At 40.3% G+C, this 24,070-nt stretch overlaps 1 protein-coding gene across 5 annotated transcripts in view; it reads left to right on the plus strand.

Moving 5' to 3' along the window:
• The first annotated feature begins 1,417 nt into the window (after positions 1-1,417).
• ZNF236 (zinc finger protein 236) overlaps positions 1,418-24,070 on the plus strand; it is a 46,573-nt gene continuing 23,920 nt past the window's right edge. Inside the window, exons 1-12 of one of the 5 annotated variants that reach the window (XM_081919418.1) lie at positions 1,418-1,521; positions 4,960-5,102; positions 6,014-6,178; positions 6,437-6,615; positions 8,575-8,699; positions 10,988-11,160; positions 12,854-13,000; positions 14,913-14,984; positions 19,114-19,278; positions 20,221-20,434; positions 21,792-22,064; positions 23,224-23,427. In XM_081919418.1, coding sequence (XP_081775544.1) covers positions 1,458-1,521; positions 4,960-5,102; positions 6,014-6,178; positions 6,437-6,615; positions 8,575-8,699; positions 10,988-11,160; positions 12,854-13,000; positions 14,913-14,984; positions 19,114-19,278; positions 20,221-20,434; positions 21,792-22,064; positions 23,224-23,427 — 1,924 coding nt within the window. In that variant the 5' untranslated portion in view covers positions 1,418-1,457. The other 4 variants (XM_081919421.1, XM_081919420.1, XM_081919422.1 and 1 more) reach the window with 4 other exon arrangements.

The following is a 24,070-nucleotide window of genomic DNA, read 5'->3' on the forward strand; positions in this document are numbered from 1 at the left end:
GGGTAGCCAATGGGTCTCAAACCCTCAGCGAGTTAGGGACTTCCCCTGCATGTAAATACAGGCTCTGGCAGAATCAGCAGACAAGACCAATAGTGGGTCCAGTTTCTGTACATGTTGTATAGTGAAGTGAGGGGCAGATGGGGCTTGCCAGCCTGGTAAGGTAGCCCTTCTAGGAGAAGGAAAGCTTTGATTCTAAAGCTTTGCTGGTTTGTGGGACATAAGGTTAAGAAGCACACCCTCCGTGAATTTAGTGTGGAGTCACTAAGAGGGTTGGATGGACCCTGTATGCCTTTTTCTGGTAAAGCTGGTGCCAAACATATTGCTCTGCTTTCCTTTGGCCCACATTAGCAGAGGTAAGGCAAAGGACCCCTGGACAGTTAAGTCCAGTCAAAGGTGACTATGGGAGTGCAGAGCTCATCTTGCTTTCAGGCCGAGGGAGCTGCAAACATCTTTCCAGGTCATGTGGCCAGCATGACTAAACCCCTTCTGGTGCAACAGAACACCATGATGAAAACCAGAGTGCACGGAAACACCGTTTACCTTCCTGCCGCATTGGTACATATTTATTCACTTGCACTGGCGTGCTTTCAAACTGCTAGGTTGGCAGCAGCTGGGACAGAGCAACGGGAGCTCACCCCCCCCCCCCGCCCATCATGGAGATTCGAACCAACAACCTTCTGATCGGCAAGCCCGAGAGGCTCAGTGGTTCAGACCACAGCGCCACCTGCATCCAATCAGAAAGGGATCTTGTTGTCTGGGCAGCCCAGGACCTCCATAGTGCTCCCAGGCTTGCTTCCCAGGAGGTCGCTTTGGTGCTGCTAACACAGCAGTTTGACTTCGTCACTTGGAGGTGTCCTCCATTGTCTCTCCAGACAGATGGATGCCAACATCTCCTTACTGAGTATGCTTAAAGTCTGCAGCACAAAGCCTGTTCAGTTATTCAGCATTCAAAAAGGGAAAGTTTCCCATCGGAATATGATTGACGGATGTGAACAGTTCCTTCCAGGTCACTGGGATTAGGACTGCTGCCTGCCTCTCTGCACTGGGGGCACAAGATCTCCGTACCCCTCATCGCCGAACACACATTACAGTAACTTAAGCTGCCACCCTTCTTCCTGTTGCCGACCGCATGCTATTTATTGCGGGCACGACGCATGCGCTTATTTCCCCGCCGCCGCCTCCCGAGCCGCGCGTGCGCGCTAGCACCAGCCCTTTTTCGCATCCGTGTTTTCCTGCCCCTCGCTGGCCGCGCGCACCCCTGTATGTGGGCGCGCGCGGCCGCTTCAGAGGCGCGTTCTGGCTTTTCACCCCCCCCCTCCCTCCCCTCAAGAGTTCGAACCGCCCAACCGCCTCTCCCTCCGCCATCGTTGCGTGAGGGGTGTGTGCGCGCGCGCGCACGCGCGCGCGTCGGACCAAAGGCACAGGGGAGGGGGGAGGGAAAGGGGGAGGGGGCAATCATGCCGCGGGGGCGGCCTCCAAAACCCGGCGGTAGAGAAAACACCAAAGCAGCCACCGAGTCAGGTAAAAAATAAAAAAAAAATAAAAGAGGAGGAGGCGCGGCCGGGCTCAGCAAAAGAGAAAAGCAAGAGCAAAACAAAACGTCTCCGGGCGCCGGGCTGAATCCCTCACATCGCTCGCGCAGGGTGAGAAAGGCACCGCGAAACAATCCGCCGGGCCTCGCATATAGTCCCCGGATATGGAGGAAGGCGAAGGAGGAAGGCCGGGCCTATTGTGCGAGGGACTTAGTGTGCGGCCGGCCCTGTGCGGAATGATACCGAGCTAACTCCGCGCAGCCGGAGGCGGAGGAGCGCATGTTGCTACCGCCGCGCGCGCTTATAAATCTATATATAGAGGGAGGGAAGGCGAGATTCTGTCAGAACGGGCGAGGGAAGGGAAGCGGGACGGGGAGCGAGGAGGAGGAGGAGGGCGGCGGCGGCGTCTCCTCTTCTCCCCGTTTGAGGCGCCCTTTCTAAGGCGATCGGTGGCGCGGGGGAAATGGGGGGTTCCCATAGCGGGGTGGTTCCGATCCCGTGGCGAGCGATGCGCTCTCGAGGCGTCCGTGTGAAGGGACGGGCTTTCCCGCAGCCTCGAGAGGAATGCGGGCGGCGCCACCTTTGCGGGCGCTCCGCTGCAGCAGCGGCGGCGGCGGTTCCTCTCTCTGGAGCCTTGCTTGAGCAACACCCTGCCTTCACCCTCTGGTGCTCCGCGACCATGTCGGAAGGCAGGAAGGCTGTGTGTAGTAGTGGCGGTGCGAGGTCTGCTTTGTGTTCTTCTTCGAGCCCCGAGACCCACCAAGGTGCAAAAAGGACAGGCTCTGAAAATGGGAGAATTCTGAGCCAGGGATTAGCTCGGAGTACCAGAACTCGGATGAAGTCTTAACTCTCACACAAACCACTCCGTTCCTGGATTCCCCAAGCTGACTTCATTTCAGCAGCTTAGGTAGAGAGGGAAACCATTTCGTCCTTGCAATTGGGGGTCAAACCCTTGCTGACGCTGCCCACCTCTGCTTTCAAATCCGTGGAACTTTTGAGGCCCTGGCGCTTTTTGTATTCCAGTCCTGAGCCTTTTTATCCAAAAAAGCAAGGTTAGGGCATCATAGGGTACCATTGCTGCTCTTTTCCAGGTGTTGATGGCTTGGGGATTTTTGGACAGTACTTCCTGAGCAGAGGAGGGGGTACTGTTGATGTTGTGCTTTGTGGCCCAGCCACAGCAATGTTCTATTTTACTTAACATCCTATGGTAGTACCAGACTGGTGAACCTGTGGCCCTCCTGATGTTATTGGACTACAACTCCCATTTGTTGTGGCAGCATGGCTATTGGTCAGAGATGGGAGTTGTACTGCAGAACATCTGGAGGGCCACGGGTTCACCAGCCTTGGCCTATCCATCCTTTGTCCTGAACTTGGTGGAACTTTTTTTCTGAGTAGGCATGATTAGGATTACATTGAAGTATTACATTTAGGTAGATTTTGGATGTAAAAGACAGGGAAACTAAATATAATATTTTCTTGCATCTATTTTCCTCCCCCACCCCTGCATCTCAAGCATAATTGGCTTTTGTTCTGCTCATCTTGCCCCAGTTCTCAAACCATTATATATATAAAAAAACTACTTGAAAGGTAGATATCTCTTCTACAGTTGTTTTAAAAACCAAAACCCTGACCCATTATATAGCTTGCTGGGCACAATCTCTGCTGGTGAAACAGCAGCAAGTTGGTGGTGGCAATTTTCTCAGATTGTGTGTTGTTTCCTGCTTCAACCCATTGTTCTAAATGCCTGCTGTGAGAGTAGGAGGAGCACAAATCCAACTGGTGAAATAGCAGTTAGTGATGGTTTAGTAGTTGTATACCCACATCTGTCTATTGCTCTAATTGATTACTTTCTTCCACATTCAGTATTTGACACCTTTCGCAGGTGGGTCTCCAAAAGAATCATGTTGTGAAGGGGCCAAGAATAAACAAAGCAATGGGTGTATGAAAGGGGTTCAAATAAGTTGGCCAGATTTCAGAGAGGAAATGTTAAAAACCCAGGCATACCTAACCATCTCATTATGGCTGTTGTAGATGATAGATAGTTGAAGCCTGATGGAACTGGTCCTTAGCAGCGGTGATGAAGAGGCCCTGCAGTCTGCTCTTTTATAGGCTGCTGTACATTACACTTGTGGGGTATCTCATTAAAGTTTCCTGTATTTCTGAAGAATGTTTTCCTGTATCCCTGCTTATAGTCTGAGTGTATATCCACAACAAAAGTGAACTTGTTGCAGTGTGCAGTGATAGGAGACATTTCTTCCTTAAAAACACCTCATGTTAAAGTTGTCACAGAGATGAAGTGGTGAAATCACAGTGAGTGCCAGTGTGATGTATTGGTTAGAGTAGTGGACTAGGACATAGGAGATCGGGGTTCAAGTCCCCACTAGCCATGAAGCTCACTGGGTGACCTCGGGCCACTTACTGTCTCTCAGCCTAACCTACCTCATAGGGTTGTTCTTAGGAATAAATGGGGATGGGGGAACCATGTAGCTTGAGCTCCTTTGAGAAAAAGGTGGGCTAGAGAAATAGAATGAATTTATGTTAGTACCTAGCAGCTCTGGTCTTCTGTACTTCAAGGGGAGCCTGCGAAGTTGGTTACACTTCTTTTGGCGGGAAGGCTCCAACCACAAAACAAGTCAGTATCTTGTTTCAAAAACTATGAAAGAAGCCTATATTCACATTCTACTTACTGTTTTGGGAGACAGTTTCCTTTTTGAACTTTACACTATTTTAAGAATTAGTATTGGTTACAAAACACAAGATGGACAGAGTGTAATATGTACAGGTGCTGAAGTAAACAAAGTGAACAATGTGCAGTTTTTAAAAATCAGAACTAAGTTAATATCTGTGAGTACAATCTTGATACCACAACTTAGCCCATTGATTTCACTGGGTTTTTGTATGCCTAATTCCACAAAGGATCAGGCTGTTAAGAATCCCTCAACACAATAGAACATAATAAACATGCAGATAGTTCTACAAATTTAGCTTATTTTTAATAGTATTGTAATTAGCATTCTGTTGCGTATTTGGGGTCTTGAGAATGGGATACAAGTGCAGAGTTGCAAGTACACCTTTCTATTTAGATTGTTCACTGAGTCAGCAGTCGTTTATTATATTTTATATAACTTCTGAAATCACTGTGATTCTACAAGAATAAATAAGAAGATTGCAACCTATGTAACCTGAAAAGTTTGCTACAAATTAAAGGGAAAAGAGTAAAGGTTAACTTGCATTTTTAATATATGCTGTTGAGAGCTTTAGGCAATGAAATAATTTATTTTCAAATTATGCATATTTTTTACAATAACAAAACTAGAAAAAAAATACAAAACTTTGCAAATGGTAATGGACATTTTTGAGCAGCTGTAAAATAAGCAATCAGAACAAGTAGCATTGTTTCATTAAAAAAAGTTTGTTTATTTTGTAGATGGTGTTCTAACACTGAATACAGAGAATAATAATTATACCCAGCAAGTACCAAACATCCGTAAGTGTGAGATCTGTTTTCTGTCTTTTTCGAAAGACACACAATTCCAGCGCCATATGAGGGATCATGAGCAAAATGACAAGGTGAGTATCTCAATAAATCTGAGTAGCTCTTGTGACAAAATGACTGATGTGGAATAGGTGCACAAATCTCCATTTAATTTCCTCATGAATCAAATTCCAGGGTTCTTTGTAAACCTAATTTTGAGGAAGCTTAATAACATGGAGCTTTTCTACCTCTTGTCATATGCATATCCAGGAAGATATAAGATATATCACATTTTGAAAGACACTATTCTTGTTTCCAGCTTAGGAAGAAATGGCTGTATTTGGGGCATAACCGCTTGCTCAAGCCACTGAATATATAAATCTATTAATAATCTAGGAAACAACAATATACAAATTCAAGCTTTATCAAGATGTAATGCCATTGTTTTAGGCAATACAAAAGATCTTAATATTATTTAAAATTCTGTTGCACAAATTAAAAATCTAGAATCATAATAAGGAAAGAAGTAAATGAACAATCATTTTCCAGTGAAATGTTTCAGGTTGGTTTTCCTCTCTTAAAGCTGAAATGTGTAAAGCTCAGTTATCACTCCAAAAGTGCATTGTGTGGGGAAAGTTTTAAGGTGTGTTGGCATAAAGATGGTTTTGCAAAGACAGTAAATAAATGCTGTAATAAGGTGTGGAAAAGGAAAGGAAGGCCATTGCAGAGATTTGAAGTTTTACTGTTTTGGCATAAAGATGGTTTTGCAAAGACAGTAAATAAATGCTGTAATAAGGTGTGGAAAAGGAAAGGAAGGCCATTGCAGAGATTTGAAGTTTTACTGTTTTGGCAACTGGCACCATTTCATTTGGCCTTCGTTACTTACTAAACCAGTGATGTTTTCGTGGTGGTTTACAATCATAATGATGTGACCTCTGTCTCATATTTTCTCGTCAATGGAATTATGAAGCTTAAATATTGCCTTGATTTTGTTTTCCACAAACAGCCTCATCGATGTGACCAGTGTCCGATGTCGTTTAATGTTGAGTTCAACCTTACACTGCATAAATGTACCCACAATGGAGAAGATCCTACTTGTCCTGTGTGCAACAAAAAATTCTCTAGAGTGGCTAGTCTTAAAGCTCATATTATGCTTCATGAAAAGGAAGAGGTGACTATTATCTTCGTTTTTGAAGTACATACAGAATACAAAGATGTGGAGGGGAGTAGGGAACTGTTTTTTGACTTGCAAATGGTGTCATGCTTAATAAATTTTTTGACGTACGTGTGACCCTGATCCCAGATTGTTATAGACAATTTTTCTACCAGCAAAGGATTGAAAATGCTTAAAGTGATGAAATATTATTATAAAGTAATGTATTTTTATGCTGTTTTAGAAAAGAATCAAACCAGTTTACTATCTTTGCAGAATCTTATATGTTCAGAGTGTGGAGATGAGTTTACTTTGCAGAGCCAGCTGGCCTTACACATGGAAGAACACCGTCAAGAATTGTCTGGAAGCAAAACCCATATCTGTAAAACCTGTAAGAAAGAGGTTGAAACATCTTCCCAACTAAAGGAGCACATGAAAACTCATTACAAAATAAGGTGAGAATAGCTAAACAACTAAAGAACAAGTAGGTTAAAAGCCCAGTAACTTCTCTGGCTGACCCATCATGCTTGCCTTCCTTAGAAACTCTAGGATGAACACCCATAAGCAAAAGTAGGCCAACCAGATTTCACACTGATATCTTAACTCAGGTAGCTATTGCCATGAAACATCATCCTTATGCCTAGGTGAAGTTCCACGTGAAGCACAACAGTTAGTAAAGCTGACAGGGTTTTGTTATGCATCCTTCCTTCGTTAATTCAAGTGACTTTTCGTATTGTTGCTTAAACTCTGCTAAACATATCAGGAATATTTTATTTCAAGCGGAGGCATTTTGATTGGCAAGAATACTGTGGAGGAAGATAAATGAGCAAAAATTATGTAGGAAAGCAGAACATCAATTCAGTAACAGGGAGCTGTTTATAACTAATAGGTAAAGGTACCCCTGCCCATACGGGCCAGTCGTGTCCGACTCTGGGGTTGCGCGCCCATCTCACTTAAGAGGCCGGGGGCCAGCGCTGTCTGAAGACACTTCCGGGTCACGTGGCCAGCGTGACAAGCTGCATCTGGCGAGCCAGCACCAGTGCAGCACACAGAAACGCCGTTTACCTTCCCGCTAGTAAGTGGTCCCTATTTATCTACTTGCACTTTGACGTGCTTTCGAACTGCTAGGTTGGCAGGCGCTGGGACCGAGCAACGGGAGCGCACCCTGCCGCGGGGATTCGAACCGCCAACCTGACGATCGGCAAGTCCTAGGCGCTGAGGTTTTACCCACAGCGCCACCCGTGTCCCTAGGTTTATAACTAATACTCTGACTTAATTTTAGATGTTGAGCTGCTTAGTGCTGCCCACTCAATCCCACTTGTGGAAATTCTGTATATACATTTCTGCTCTGCCTAACGTGTAGGATTATGAAGGAGTGTGTGTACGTGTACTTCTGAAACAAGAAGTACACACATATATTTGCATTTTTATACTGTGCACATGACCTGTCTGACATATTCCATGTGTGAGATGGCAAGCACCCATCTTAAGTTTTTATAGATAAAATAGTAATCCCAAGAAAAAAACCAGCACCAAACTTTTAAAACATAGAAAAGTTAAAATAACCTCAACTTTCTAAGCATGTGGGTGGACTTGCCTAAACAAGAATGTGTTTAGCTGTCACTGAAAAAAGTACAGTGAAGGTGCCTGCATGATCTCAATAGGCAAGAAGTTCCAAAGTTTAGGAGCTGCCACAGAAAATGAACAAGTCCATACAAATGCGGAACAGGTATGATGTGACTTCTGTAATAGTGCCAATGCTGCCAGTTGGAGGTTGTTGATAGGGCACATGTGGGGTAAGGCAATCTCTTAGGTAAATTGCTCCCAAGTTGTTTACTTAAATGTTCACGGCTTCATTAATCAGGAGATAACTGCAGTGTGTTTGACAGTAATCACCAAGTGCCTACTGGGTTTCTTTTGTTGTGTGTGTTTGATACAGATTCAGCTTGGAAAGTTTGTAATGAAGCCATAATTATGGTTTGCCCTGTACAGTCATACCTTGGGTTGAATGCGCTTCGGGTTGAGCGTGTTCGAGTTGCGCTCCGCTGTAACGCGGAAGTAACAGAGCGTGTTACTTCCGGGTTTTGCCGCTTGCGCAGCTGCTCAAAACGATGTCATGCGCAGAAGCAGTGAAAAGCGATGCGCGCGTGCGCAGACATGCTATTGCTAGTTACGTTTGCTTCTAGATGCGAATGGGGTCCGGAACAGATCCCGTTCGTATCTAGAGGTACCACTGTATTGTTACTAGTAAAGCATCTACACTACTGTATACCTGGCCTTCATTTCTAATTCCAATTCTCTGTAGAACCAGAATTAGTTGGGATAATGATGGTAATCTGTTTACCTTTCAAATGAGGTGATAACATTGCAATTGAATTCACCATAATATTTAACTACTTAATATATGTCTACAGGGTATCAAACAGCCGGTCATACAACAGAAATATTGACAGAAGTGGGTTTACATATTCATGTCCACACTGTGGAAAGACTTTCCAGAAACCAAGTCAGTTAACACGGCATGTTCGAATACACACAGGTAAGGTGAATAAATCTATAGAGATGTGTATTTGAAAATGTGTATAGACTTCAGATAACCTAATGAACACACACTGCTTGCTTTTGCTTCCCTATATAAACTTTTTAGTTAAATAGGAGAATTGAATTCCTTTCAACTGTTGATGCTAATTCACAAAAGAAGATCTCCAGCTGAATTGGGAGGTTCAGAACACAGCTCAATCTATTCCAGCTTAACTCTCTCATCTTCGGCTCAGCTGGGATCCAGTGGACTGAGCCCTAGCCGGGCAGATCTTAAGCTGGTGTAAGCCCTAAAAAAGGGATGTGATGGGACCTGAATTATGCTGGATGTTAAGCAGGTTCAGCTCAGTCACATGACTTGGCAACCTGGTGTAAGTTAAAAAGGGTGGCGTTAACTCAAACACTATTTTGAAGGCTTGCTTTCTCGCTACCAGGCATAAGGAGGCTCAGTTGTCTGGTGGATCATTACACTGGTTTAACTTACACTGGCTTGTTTTATGACAGCTTTTAGTGCATAGGATTGCTCCCTCATTGTGAAATGGGACTTAGGAGCATAAATTGCTGTATGGATATACAAATTAAATGAATGCGGTCAGCTTGTAGTAGGTGCCAGTTTTTGTTGAAGTTTTATTTGGAAAGGGAGCAATGCACAAAATATTAGATGTTCAAGGTTCAGTGTTGTCCTGTGCTATGTGTACAGCCTGTACAACCTGGGCCATGGGAACTGACTCAAATACATCAATTTGCTTGTGTCAAGTTTTACTGAAATAACCTTGCAGTTTCCCATTCATGTTATTGAATGGAATAACGAACAGCTGTTTCTGGGTGAACAGCTTGCTTCTGCCTCTTCAAGTTTTGTTGACCTTTTAACTTAAATTTTCATCCTCTTTCCCTTGGCGCGTTTATTCTCTCAAGCTGGCTTCTGATGCACATTGGCAGGCAAGCTTAATGCAATCATTTTAGACCGTATGGCATGTATATATTGAAATTCTGTGCGGATAAGCTTTAATTAGTATTCTGATATTTGGTATGCCCCTAACTATCAAACATTTTGCGCATTAATGTGTATTAAATAATTTTAATGAAAGTAAATTTAATTCTCAGAAATACGGAATAATATTTTTACAAGGACCCCCTTGTTATATGTGAAATGTAGAAAATGGCCACAAGAGGTCAGCCTTGGCCCTAATTTAAGAATTAACTATTTCAGTCCCTCCACTACCACCCCATGAAATATATTCAATTTTCAGGACTTAAGTATATCTTGAGGAGTTAGATGTTTAAATCAATGTAAGAGAGATGCAAGCTCCTACAGCTCACTTTAGATTGGCTTGAAAATGACCCCAGGAATTTTGTTGGTTATGGTTTTTCAAAGCAGTCCCTATGCAAATAGTTGGCAATAGTCTTCTCCATCAATTAGCAGACGTTTGGTTTGGTTCCCAAATCTCATACTGCATATTTGCCTCCACAAAGCACAAGAAAGTACAGAACCTGAGAGAAATACATCTGCCCTCAAAAGTCACAAAAATAGGCAAAGCCCTCCCAGCATTAAAAAGCCCCAGCCCACCCAAGTGACAAATAGGCAAGACCCCTGTTGTCTACCCTAAAAGTCACAGACAAGTAAAACTTGCTGATCCACGCCAAAGTCCACACTAACAGAAAAAACACACCAAATGCCTCTCAAAAAGCTACAAACTAATATTGTCCTTTAAGAAACAAGCAAAATATCTCCTCAAAAGGCAAAAACCACATTCACCTCCACAAATCATCCCTGCTAACCAAAAAAACAAGCAGGCAACCCTCCTCCCACCAAACGGGCAGAACATCCTTTCCATTCCCCAAACTTATGAAGTAGCAATGCTGCTCTGCTCTCTTCCTTTATTTGCTGAGAGGAATGTCTCTTTGACCAAATGGAGCCTTGATATATTTGCCTTGAAGAGTTCTATTTTTAGTCATTTAAGTACTTGGTAAAATTATGGAAATGTAATCAAGTATTTCTTAGCAGTGGTTTAATAGAAGCATGAGCCCCTCATTTACTCGGTTACAAAGCAATATATTTATGTATAGTTGAGAAGGATGATCAGACAAAAAATTACAATGTTTAGGGAGCTATTTTATCTATGAATGTTTGCTAGAGGGGAAAAAATACGGTTTTCCAGTAGAGTATTGTAATCATTGCTCTGTTTTACTGTACTGTTTTACGCCAAATGCATTTAGAAATTGTTACAAATGAAAACTCATATTTCTGTTTTATGTGTGTGTGTATAAATACAATTTTATTTTTGTTAGGTGAAAGGCCATTTAAATGTAGTGAATGTGGAAAAGCATTTAATCAGAAGGGGGCATTGCAAACCCATATGATTAAACACACCGGTGAAAAACCCCATGCCTGTGCCTTTTGTCCTGCAGCCTTTTCTCAGAAAGGCAATCTTCAATCACATATTCAGAGAGTTCATTCAGAGGTAAATAGCACAGCTCATTTCTGTTATTGGCTATACACTTTAAATGGCAACAGGTCCTGAATTAACATCTTCATCTATATTCAATGCCTGCAGTTTCTGAAACATTCATTTTATGGTCTAATACTAGATGGAAGAAAAATATTTGGTTTCTTTTGTTTTCGATGCATCTATATATTTCCATGGAATTGTAGTAGATAATTTTCAGTCAAGTTTTTGACTTCTTTCATGAGAAGTTCTTTCTTTCTGGGGAAGGGAAGAAATTCCCCCCCCCTTACATTGTTTTTACACCTGCCCCTTCCCCCTTTTGCCCCTTCAGTGCAGCCACGAACAGCTATCATTACTTGCCGCCTTGTCTGTTAGATTCCATATTGTCTTCACAGTCACCCTATTTTCATCAACCTCTTCCAGACAGGAGAGGAGAAGGACTCGCTCTGCCTGATTGCTGAGCAGCCTACTAGGGGGTATCGTTGTTAGAAATATTGGCGGATGATAATAGTGAAGTAGCAGTTATAATGGCAGAGTTCAGAAAGGATAAGATGAGGAGGTGTTCCATTGAAAGGGGAATGGAGATTTAAGCGTGAAAGGTGTACAAAGGGCAGAGCCAGTATGAGTTCCAAAAAAAACCATCTGTGAAATGTCACTGGTAATAGTGCTTGATATCAGCTGTAGCAGAAAAATGTATATAGCTCCTTCTGGAGCACACAAAAGCAGTTGTTCACTAAATAATACTCCCCTGATGAAGAGCTACTTTAGGGCAAAAGTAGAGATGCTAGCAATGTTTTCCATTCTTGGCCTGAATATAAGCTTCAGAAGTTTGAAGTTTTTATCTCAAAGAAGAGCTGAGCATTGCAAGGTAAGGTTCCCAAATCATTCTCCTTAGACTAAAGGCCAAGTTAGAAAGAATTCCTTACTTAAATAGTCACACCTGAACCCTTCTCCACTTTGAAATCTAAACAGTACTTTACTGTCCAGGGTAGCAGGGTTGGAGCACTCTAGAGCAGGAGTGAGAAAGTGGAAGTTCCGATCTTTTCCCTCTCTCCCTTTCCCATGAAGTAGGTTTCCCGTGGTCCTTCAGAATGTGGTTCTGACTTCAAAAGTTGTATTGGCTTTGAAAAGAAGCTGAGCTGTTTCCAGTTGTGGGAGTTAAGTAATTGAGCTTACTTTCTGAGCCACTCTGACACATCACTATTCAAACTTACTAGGTTTTATAGAATGTTGAATCATCTTTTTTGTCCTATTTTGATTTGAGCTGCCATCCTCTTTGTGCTACACTTCCCTGCTCCTACCTCCCAGGTGGCTCCATCTCTAATCTGACACTTTCCTGCTTATATTTTATGACCCCCCCCATTTTAATCACAGCATTTATATGAGGTACTACTTAATTTACTTAGTTTCAGCTACCAAACAAGCAAGCCCATTGACATTGTTATTCGTGGTTCAAAGAGTTTTCCATTTTTGGGGTGGAAGATAGTGTTCATTTGGTGAGTGGGAATAATTATGACATGTACAATGCTTAATAATATGGCTGGGCTTTTCCAGATCTTTAATTCCTTGAGTTCATCTGTAATTCAAATTTTACTGCACTGGTAGCTGGGGAATAAAACAGGGCTAAGGCGATGCTGGCTATAGTTTGTTGTGGTTGTAACTGCAAAGTTTTAAGACTGAGCATTCCTCTCCTCTTTTGTTCCTAAAGGTGAAGAATGGCCCTACATATAATTGTACAGAATGTAGTTGTATCTTCAAAAGTTTAGGCAGCTTAAATACTCATATCAGCAAGATGCATATGAGTAGCACACAGAATACAACGAGTTCTACTACAGAAACATCTCCCTTGACAACGGTAACCTTTACATTCTCATCTCTTTTGGTAAAGGGAAGCAGGCTCCCAATGTCTTTGCTCTTTGAGATAAATATTCTGTTTGTGTATGTGTGAGATATGTCATCACACTTCCTTCTAGTTGAGGCAAAATCCAGCAAGAATTATTTCCTTTAGGTCCCTCTGAAATTACTGGTTTTGCAACACCACAGTCCTCTTTGGCAATGCCAATTCATTTCAGCGAGGCGTGCCTACAGAATTGCCAAGTGAACTGTGCCATTGCCTTAATTTTTCTTTTTTAAAACAGGCGAGTCATAGATTCTTGACAAGTAATTCATTAATCCATTGCCTGGTGTCCATGTATTGGGGATGTGCACTTTTGATCATTTAATCTTGCCTTGTAAAGCTTGCTTCCCCTTCCTCTAGATTCATCTGTGTATAGAAGATCCAGTACCTTAAGCTTTGTGCATCTGATGAAGTAGGCTCTTGACTGTGAAAGCTCACAGTGTTAGCCTTTAGGGAGCTGCAGGAGTCGTTGTCATTTTGATACAAAAGATTTAACACAGTTACTTTTTTAAAACAACTTCAAAATGTTTATTTTTTTAAAGGACTGTTTTGACTTTCAGGTATTGCTGTTTTTCATTATTGGAGAAATGTTGGTTTTGTTTGGACCTCACCCTAAACCATATTTAAAATTAAACTATGTTTTAAACATGAACAAGTAGCATACTGGAGCATGCTGCTCAGTTGTCACTTCTGTGGTCCTCTGCTACTCCTTTTGTGTGCCAAGGAAAGAACAGATTGGAGGTTGGCTTCATGATGTACAAACATAACACTTGTGGCTTGTTTCTTGCAAACAAACTAAGTGGTAAGCCCCAAACAAACTGGTTTCTGCTTGTGGTTTGGTTTGGTGAGAAGCAAGTCATGAGCATTGTTTCTCATATAACACAAAGCCAGGCAGTGGTTTGTTTCCCCTCTCTTCCTGTGTGCTAAAGGAAGGAACAGTGGAGGAGTACAGTGGGGGCCTTTGAGTACCATGCATTATCATGTTTCTTGTTCATGTTAAATCAAGACTGTGAATCAATACAGTGCTCAGACTATTGTGTTAAAGTCACACATTGCCTTTCTCTTTAATATTCATGTCAGATGCAGAATATTTCTTCCTTTCTAGCTAAAATGCACTTAGGGAGAAATCCAGTGCACTAAAAGCTGGCCCAAAACCAAGTTACACCAGATCCAAACCCCGTTCAACAGCGGGGCTACTGCTTTGACTGTACTGAAGCCTGGCAGAGGGAAATCAATCCTTTAAACTAGTGTTCCATGCTGGTTTGCCAGGTCATGTGACTGAGCTGAATGGGCTTAGGATGCAGCCTAACCCTTCTCTCTGGTCCTGCCCCTGCCACACCCCTTTTAGGGCTGGTTGAGTCTGAGATCTGCTGCATCTTAAACTGGTCATTGTGGTGGATATTGACATAAACTGTCCCCTTAAGGAAACTAATTTAAAGAAAAGAACATTGTGAATTCAAAAATTTAACAAAACCAATTTTATGCAGTAATGTCCTTGTGGCTAAAATAAAAGGAAACAGCTAAGTGTATACTTTAATTTGATTAGCCATTATCTTGCTTGAGTTTTAATAGATTAGTTACCAGCAGTTGCCCTTATTCATTTAAGTGCCACTTATATCCAGTAATCAGGTATATGCTAAAGAGGAAAATCAGGGTTTTGTATCTTAATTGCTAGAAAAATAATACAACTGAAGTAGCTGTGTAAATTAAAAAATGTGATTTAAGAATATGTTTTTCTGTATAATTCAATACTTTTTTTAAAAAAAGCATTATACTGTTTTGCTTGATATTAATTGGCAGTGGCAGTATAAAATTTTGGATTTGCATATTTTATTTTTGTACAGTTAATGCTTCTATTCTTTTTTCATAGGATTCTGTGGCTCAGCCTCTGACTTTAGCAACAGTTAATTTGCTACAGCCTGTTGATAATAAATGGAAGAATGTGAGTATTCTAATTCTTAGCTTAATTGTGTTGCATTGTTATGGTAAAACATATCTTGCAAAATTTTCCACATCTTTGGATTGTGCTACAAAGTTTATTACATCTCCGTAAAACAGTTCAAAGATGTTGCAAGCTACTTTAGAGACTTCAAAGAACTTTATGCTGTGCGTTTCCACCTTAGGACCCTATTTTAATCATTTGTAAGGGTAATTTTTGTGCAGCTTGCAAGAATAGGGGGTGATAATTCAGTGGGAAAAGAATGTCGTGATCCTGTTGCCAGGGTTCGCAGAGTGTGCAATTGCATGGTGCATGTAGTCACACAATAAGGGCGATTCTCTCATGGAATGGGGCTGAAGCCAAACCTAAATAGGTGGCTAATGCTGTCAGAGTCAGTATTGTATGCCGATTTTTATTTATTTACTTTCTTTTTTTTTAAAATAATTTTTATTAAGGTTTTCCAAATTAAAACAAATAAAATCCAATTCATAAACTTTTTCCAATATCCAGGACTTCCCCTCCCCTCCCCCTCTTGTGTTCCAAATCTTCCAAAAAAGCAATAATATTCAACAAATTCTTATTCCCAAAATACACTCATCATCAATAACTCAATTTATCCAAATTTCCATCCCCTAAGGTCGACCTATTCCCTTCCACGAGTTCCCCCCTTTCAAATATAGTACAGATAAAAATAGAATAAAAACAAACAATAATTTTACAACCTTTGGATTCCAAATTTCCCTCCCCTCTTTCCCTGTTGCGTTCCTCCTATCCCTCCACTTCTAATGTCTTCCTGATGAACCCACATTTCACTAAACCCACATCCCTCTGGTTCTTTACCGGTCTTTTTTTTTTTTAATTACAGATGTCCAATCATAGAAGGAGTCTATCAAAGGGGGCCCATTTCTTCTATCCAGATTTTTATATCCAGGAGTATAAACTCCAATTTTATATCCATAAGCTTGTCAAATCTGGATATCCCAAATGTTCCCACTCCAGTTCTGTCCAGTTCTTGTTGTTTCCTTGTTCTTGTCAATCACTCTCCTCCTTTTTACATCCCTGTTCCCTCACAGAAATGTTCTTTTTCCAAAGGCTTCTAGTGTCTCTACAGAGGCTTGTTATTCAGGAGCAAAACATTACATCATGTTCCTTTCATTTTTCAACAGATTAATCCATTGTTTCCAGTAAAGTGTAGGCCTCTGTAGACAAAATAATGTTCCATTTCTGCAGTTTCCCAGGAGATTAAAAGTTCTATCCAACTGTTCAAGTTTCCCGTCGAAAACACATGCAATGTCCCTCAGCTCCTCTAGGTGGATTACAATAACAAAGTTCCCTTCCAGATCACATCCGCCAGACCAAATAACTTATAAATCCTTATTTGAAACAATTTATCTCCAATTTATAACAAATGTAACCGGCAAAGTCCTCATAACAAAGTCTCAATTTCATTCTTCCGTTTTGACAGCTCTTTGACAGCTGTCAAAACCTCCGTTATTCTTCTCCAGGCATTTTCACGAATCGCTCCAGGGATTCCGGGGGGGTTGCTTTTTAATCCGAATTCCACTTTTCTCCTCCAGCTCAATCTTATAAATTTCCCTCGCGAAGTTGCTAGTTCGGCAAGATAAGGTTCCTCTCGATCTTAGTTATCCAGTCCTTTGTTTTGGCTCTTCTACAATTTGGGGGGGGGCTGACTTCCTTTTTTCCACCTCCCCCGTTCGCTCCAAATTCTAAAAATTTATCCCTCTTTTTAGTCCATATTCCAATTACTCACGGGTTCTTCTTTTGGGTCCAAATTTTCAATAGAGGAAGTCAGCGCTCTCCGCCGGATGGCATGCGGCTGCGCTCGGCAGGGATAGCAGAGGACTCAAAGCACCACGCTCCTCCCCGGCACCCGATCCGTAGCCTTTAAAAAGGCTCCTTCACGAATCGAGAGGGCGCTGACGGTGCCAGCCGAGTCTCCATGTCCACGGCCTCCGTGGCCGTGGTTTTTAAGGGTCCCCGCATCGCCGGTGCGGTAGGACCCAGCCCCTGCCGAGCAGGCTCCCTCCGGAGCTCGGAGGGAGCCCGCCATTCGGCGATGGCGCCGACCCGGAAGTCTACTTTCAAATATCTATACCACACTTCCATAAAAATATAGCAAGGTGGCATACTACATATAAACAAGGCTATAATAACATCAGTAAATACTTGTCGGTAAAGAAAGAAAGAAAGAAAGAAAGAAAGAAAGAAAGAAAGAAAGAAATGTTGCAAAGTTCTGTCTAAACAATATAGCTTTTGAAAGATATCTAAATGAAGACATAACTTCTGCTGAACCTCTACTGACAAGGAGCTTCACAGAACAGGGCCTGCCACCAAAGGCTCAGATCCTGGAAAAGAACCTCAGGAACCTCAGGAATGTTGGGTGTTTTCATTGTGGTGGAATAAGAGGTTGATGCTCATGTAAAGTAGCTAAGATTGTATAAGAGCATTTCTGGAATGGGGCCAGTGTGCTTGGTGTGAAAGTAGAAAAGCATTGCTATTGCTAGCTTTTTAATACTTATTGACAGGGTGGATTTGATTTAAATCAGATTGATTTAAATCACGGTTTAAATCACTAGTCAGTAAGACTTGATTTAAATCTTTCTTTTTTTTACAGAAAGACTCATTCTTGCTGATATAATCTTAATATTTACAACCAGAGAACGGTTTCATTTTTGTAATAATAAATTTTCAGAGTAGATTTTACATTTATATCAAAAATTACTGATTTGGTTATACTGTTAGAAATACATAGATAATTATGAAATTATTGTGAGGTTTAATAAGTTAACTATATATTTGGACAACTTTTCTGCTGTACTTTATTGGAAGGAGAAAAATAATCATTTCCTTAATTACAATTTAAACAATTTATTTAACTAAAGCAATAACATTATAGCATATATATCCATGTTTGTTAACTGATGTGGTTAAAGGTGTTTTGTTTGTTTTTTTAAAAAAACAGACTGAGTTTTAGTACACATGAAAAACTTAAAACAAAACCATTATTTCCAGATGAATAGCCTTTGGACTATAATGTAACTTAAATAGAAAACTATCTTTAGAAAGATTTTTCCTCTCAACACATTTTATTTTAATATTGATTTTTATCCACCCTGCTTAATGATAAAAATTTAATAAATAGATGTTCAAAATAGATGCATGTCCTCTTTGAACAAACTTTTGTTTGTGTATCCACCCTTAAAGAAGGATAATTTTATAATTTAAATTAGACCTGTAAATTGATATCTTATTGCCTCTTTCGTAGTTATTTTATTTTTATATATTTCTATATTTTGCACTTTTTCTGCAAATATTTAACCAGTTGGCAGATAAATTGGTTCCCAAAGGGGAAGAGCATGCTAATATGAATGCACAACAGAAATGAATGCTGGATGTTATTGTTGCAGTACCTTGGAAATTCTTGGCTTGCAAGATCAGTTTCATACTTTCTCATTATTCCAGATATTGTGTAGTTAGAAATGAACTGGTCTTTCAGACTTGACGTTTACATAGGGTAATAAATTAAGGCTCATTATTCATTGATGTACATCCTTTGGGGGGGACCATATGTGCATTTTTCTAGATAGCCCAAGTTGCTTGAAGTTGGATCAGTACATTCATAGTGGTAATTGAACTAGAACTTTTGAAACCTTTTTTGTATTGACCCAGCTTATGTCCAGAAAGTAAATGGTTGAGCCTCCATAGCTTGATTGTAAGACAACAAGGTTATCTGTACAGTCTTAATTTCACGTCTTTCATTAACACAAGTTACAGCGAGATCAGTATCATGCAAAGCTTCAATCCTCTTATGGACATTCTACAAACTTTCATTTATTCATTTATAACTAAACCTTTTCTGACCGGTAACAGTTTGTTGGAGTATTTTGCTCGGTTGTTATATGATCCACACTGGTTTTTCCATTTGTTTCTGAATGCTATTCATGAATGACACTTTTGAAATACTTGCTCTTAATATAGGGATTACTGTACAGTACATAAGTAGGCCAGTCCTGTAAAAAACAACAACAGTTTCATTCCAAATGTTTTGTATTGTTTAATTCCTTTACAAATGACATTTGTATATTTAAGACGACATCTCTTTTGTCAACAGACAGAAAATCCAGTAACTTCAGTGGCAGGACATCAAGGTCAGCAGTCTGTAACTGACGTCATTCAGCAACTGCTTGAGTTGTCAGAGCCAGTGGAAAATAATCAGTCTCAGCAACCTAGTCAGCAACTCAGTATGGCTGTGGGAATAAACAGAGACATTTTGCAGGTAGGGTAACAAACTATTTTGGAACCTTACCTACTCTTTCCTAAAATTTAGTAGGCTGGGTGGGGTGGAGGAAACAATTGTCTTCCCTATACTGCGTCAAATCACCTCTTAACTTCACCCTGCTAGATTGTGCTGGGAGCTGAGAAGAGTCACATGTGGAGAAAAGAGTACTAGGTACATTAGGCTATGGTGAGTGGTCCATGACTGCTTTCATCCTAACACAGTAATAAAGGAGTGGATGGTCCTCCAGTTGTTAGACTTCAGCTCCCATCAGTTCCAGCCAGCATGGTCAATGGGAATCGTAGATCTACAACCTCTGAAAGGCTTCCCATCTCTGCCCTAGTGTTTGCTGTGTTTGATTCCCAGTAGCTGAGGTAAACATAGAAAATTACTGCTTGATGCAAGACTCCTCTGTCCCTAGTGTTGAGCATTCTTGAGGGAATGGCAATAGCAACTGCTAAGTACTTTTTCCAGTGAGCTTCATTCTCCATTCTTCGGTGTCCGGAGCAGTCAGCTTTAATAAAAAAAAAGGTAAATGTAGGAATTTTGTTTTTTAAAATAGTGGCATTATATGACAATTTTTCTTCTAAAAAAGCAGTGCTAATTAAACCTGGTAAAGCTGTAGCTTTTTGCAAACAGAGAATGTTCCTCTAGTTTGACAAAATTCCATTGAGTAATGGATTGAAATTGTTAGGATTTCTGCTCTGATTTTCTGAAAGAGAGGGTGCTGCATTTGTTAGATTCTAAATATTGCTTCTAATATAACAAGTGACTGTTGACTTCAGATTTTTTTCTCACAAGTAAAAAAAAAAAGTTACCTGAAGACTTCAAAATAGTCAAAATATAATTCTTTGTATAGTTGACTTATTGCATTCTTGCCAAAACCTTTGGTCACGTATTTATGAATCATGCGCTCAGTTTAATTCATTATGTTTGTCTTAGCAAGCCTTGGAAAACAGTGGGCTGTCTTCAATCCCAGTCTCAACAAATGCAGACTGCAGTGAAAACAAGACTCCTTCAAGTCAGGATGAAAATGCAGAAGTTCAGAATCAAGTCAACACTAGCAATCCAGAACCAATTAAAGAGCAAGAAAATCCAGAAAAAGTAGAGAAAAAGGAAAAAAGAGTTCTGAAGAAAAAATCCCAGTTTCTACCTGGTAATAATGAAACTGTTCACTATATAATACCACTTATTATTGTTTATCACATCCATTTTTCCTTCTTGTCACCATCCCGTGGAACAGATACTGGGTCCTTTCAATTCACTAGGAGTCAGGTTCTTTGAAGACAACTTGGCTGGGGATTGGACTAGGATGCAATTTCTGCTTCCTCATTGGAGCCAATCTCTTGTCCTCTTGGAGAATCGGGTGGAAGATTAGATGGGTGAAAATATGAGGTTGAGTGTAGTTTATCAGTCTTGTAAACTTAGTCCCCTTGTCCTAGAAGTCCAGGAGGGGTGAGTTGATCACATTCTGGGTTCTTGGTCTTGCCAATGTGTACCAGGGACTAACTCCTCATAACCAGACATGACTCTAATCCCAGTATTCCCAAGATTTGGGCACCCTAACTTTCTGGCTATAAAAATTCCAATCTCCTTTTTTCCATGAGAAGGTTAGGTAATTCTTGCACTGTGCAGAACAAATAACTCTTAATGTGCTCTTCACATGTAGCAAAGGATTCAGACCCATTGTAACCTCAGTTCCCATGTTCTGGTTTTTCTTGAAGATGGGCTCAAGCGAGGTCTTAAGTCTGACATTCTCAGTGACAACTGACAGACTATTTTTAGCTGGTGAGGTCCAGTAGGTCTCCTCATGTCCTCCTTAGGGCTGCCACACATCTCCCCATTGTAAAGTAAATATAATCACCAAACATCTCTTAGACGTGTTCACTTTTTAACTCTTAGTCAAGACTGTATTCCTTGTAGTTATTAACTCACAGGCTAGTCCTCTGGCCAGACCTTTTCTTAGTTTCTAAAACCAATTCCCATTTCCATCTTACGCTCTAAAACTAAGCATATTAATGGAACTGTTAAAATCTTACCTGTGCAGGACACATCCCCTTCAGTCAATTCCCCTCCATTTGCCACTTTTGAGGAGAGTTATGACACCTTAAACTATCTTACCCATAAAAAACAGTGCTACTTGAATATTCTACTCTTTCCAAATATATTAAACACCTTCTCTTAATTAATACATTTTTTCAATAGAATTTATTTAGGGCAGTTGATCAGTTTAAAGAAAACCTCACTGTATAATCTAGTTCCATTTATTTCCCATTGCTTGTTTTATTTTAATCTAATATTGTGATTAAAGCTAGTTTCTTGTACTTCCAATTTTGTTTAAATCTGAGAAGAGCCGTGACTAAAGGGAAATGGAAGATGTCTTCACTTTGTTTACCATAATTTAATATTGAGTCTCCTTCTCAAATTCTGACTTCTCTTTCTGAGACTGTTGTATTAATAGTATTTTAAGTAGTAAAATATGTACTTCTGTGATCTCTAAAATTATATTTCAGGTACCATACGTGAGGAAAATGGAATACGATGGCATATTTGTCCGTATTGTTCTAAAGAATTTAAAAAGCCCAGTGATCTAGTGAGACACATCCGCATTCACACTCATGAAAAGCCATTCAAATGTCCGCAGTGTTTCCGGGCCTTTGCTGTGAAGAGCACCCTCACAGCACACATTAAAACACATACCGGCATTAAGGCTTTTAAGTGCCAGTACTGTATGAAGAGCTTTTCTACCTCAGGAAGTTTAAAAGTGCATATTCGCTTACATACAGGTAAGCTATCACATTTATCTTTTCTTAATACTGAGAGAACTTCCTTAGGAATCGGAAAGTCTTACTGAAAGTTGCTTATGTGCCTTTTACATGCAGGACATTTTATCTGATTAAATAGCAAGAAATCTGAAAATATTTCCCCCCCAGTTTTTTTTTTAACAGTTTTAATCAGTAATATGAAAAACTTCAAATATTTTCGACTTCCAGGTTTGAAATCTTGCCAAGTTCTCACTTTAGCAAGGGATGTTAATTTTTTTTTTTTTTTTTAATGTCAGGAGCTTCATCTGCGTGTCTATTTTAACCAAAGCAGGGTGAGGCAGTGAAATTGTATTGACTCAACCCACATTGCCTTCATGCGCACTGTTCATAAAATTTTACAGAAGAGTTGCCATGTTATTCTTTTGCAGAAAATACAACAGAACTTTGTTTTTGCTTATCCTCTAATTTACTAGTCCTTAAGATGCCGTAAAAGTAAAACTCTTCATTGGTTGCGGCTGTAATATATAACTGATGCTCAAGTGATTTTCACCTTAAGTTTCACATGTATTAGCCCAATAATGCATGATCCTTAAATGACAAAATTGGGACTACAGATTGACTTTATATTGCATGTTATGTATGGATAACATGTGGTAGAAAGACAGAAGGATGGATGAAATTTTGGTGTTCCACCACAGATTGGTTATACTTACTTTTGTCAGTGTTTGACTGGGACAGTAGTTGTATTTAAGATGTGATTTGAATAAGCATCCTGTAACATGTGCAGTATTATTTAAATGTGGATATTGCCAGTGCTGTACTATGTTGCTTTTGGATGTGTATTGCCACCCATGGTCAGGTGTAACTCATCTCATTTAGCTATGTTTAGGTAGAGCTGGATTGGGTATTAAATGTTTTGGAGCATGGAAGAGGAGCAGGAAGAAGTGTGCAAGTTCAAATATTGCATATGAACTCAGTGTCCTACACTGGTAGGACGTCAGTATCACACAGACTTTATTTCGCACAGACTTTATCACACAGACATATTTCACATGCTGAATTATGTATAGAGGCTGTAAAGGGGAAAGTTTCTAGATGAGGTCAAGAAATACATTTACCCTTTTGTCTTGCTTTCGAAGCTGTAGAATATTAAACACATAATACGCTATTCTTTTTTTAGGTATTAGACCTTTTGCTTGCCCACACTGTGATAAAAAGTTCCGAACTTCTGGTCACAGAAAGACACACATTGCCTCTCATTTTAAACACACGGAACTAAGAAAGATGAGGCATCAGCGTAAACCTGCAAAGTTTCGTACAGGAAAGACAAGTGTTCCAGTACCTGATATCCCTTTGCAAGAACCTATACTCATCACAGATTTAGGTAAAGTGTGCACAGTATGATTTGCTTGCATAAAGTCTTACTTTTTAGCTTTAGAATAAAACTAAAAACCAGGAATCCCGGTTGACCAAAGAGATGCCTGAGGAAAATGCTTGTTGATTGTGTTTTGATGGTCATTACTGTGAAAGCTGTTATGTAATTAGGCATGTAGCTTACTTTGTAATCCTTTGAGTCATTGATTCGGTTAAAGAGACATTTTGGATAGAGCACAGTGTCTGCTGCAGTAATGCAGTTATCATGACTTGCAGCATTACACTTATAACACAAGCTCAGTATGTGGTTCATGGAACAAATCAGATTTGTATGCCTGTAATTGTGTGAAAAGCTGAAAGATGATACGTAGTAGTTTTTAAAATTTAATGCAGCGAAGATATACAAGCAAAGAAATATTCTACATTTTCAGCATAATTGTTCTCAGCCTGTTGGTCATCTGAGATTTTAAATAGCATAGTGTAAATAACTACCAGGTCTTTGCAAAATTAAGCTGGTACCTTCTGATAGCTAGTTTGCTTATTAAAAAAAGGAAAACATTTCCTTAGATAGACACACAGGAATATATTTAAGGCTTTAAAGAGTGTTTTAAGTTTTAACATTCACATAAGCTAAAGTAACAATAGTGTCTTCT

The sequence above is a fragment of the Podarcis melisellensis genome, assembly GCF_964234715.1.
Source record: "Podarcis melisellensis genome assembly, chromosome: 7".
Taxonomy (NCBI): Eukaryota; Metazoa; Chordata; class Lepidosauria; order Squamata; family Lacertidae; genus Podarcis; species Podarcis melisellensis.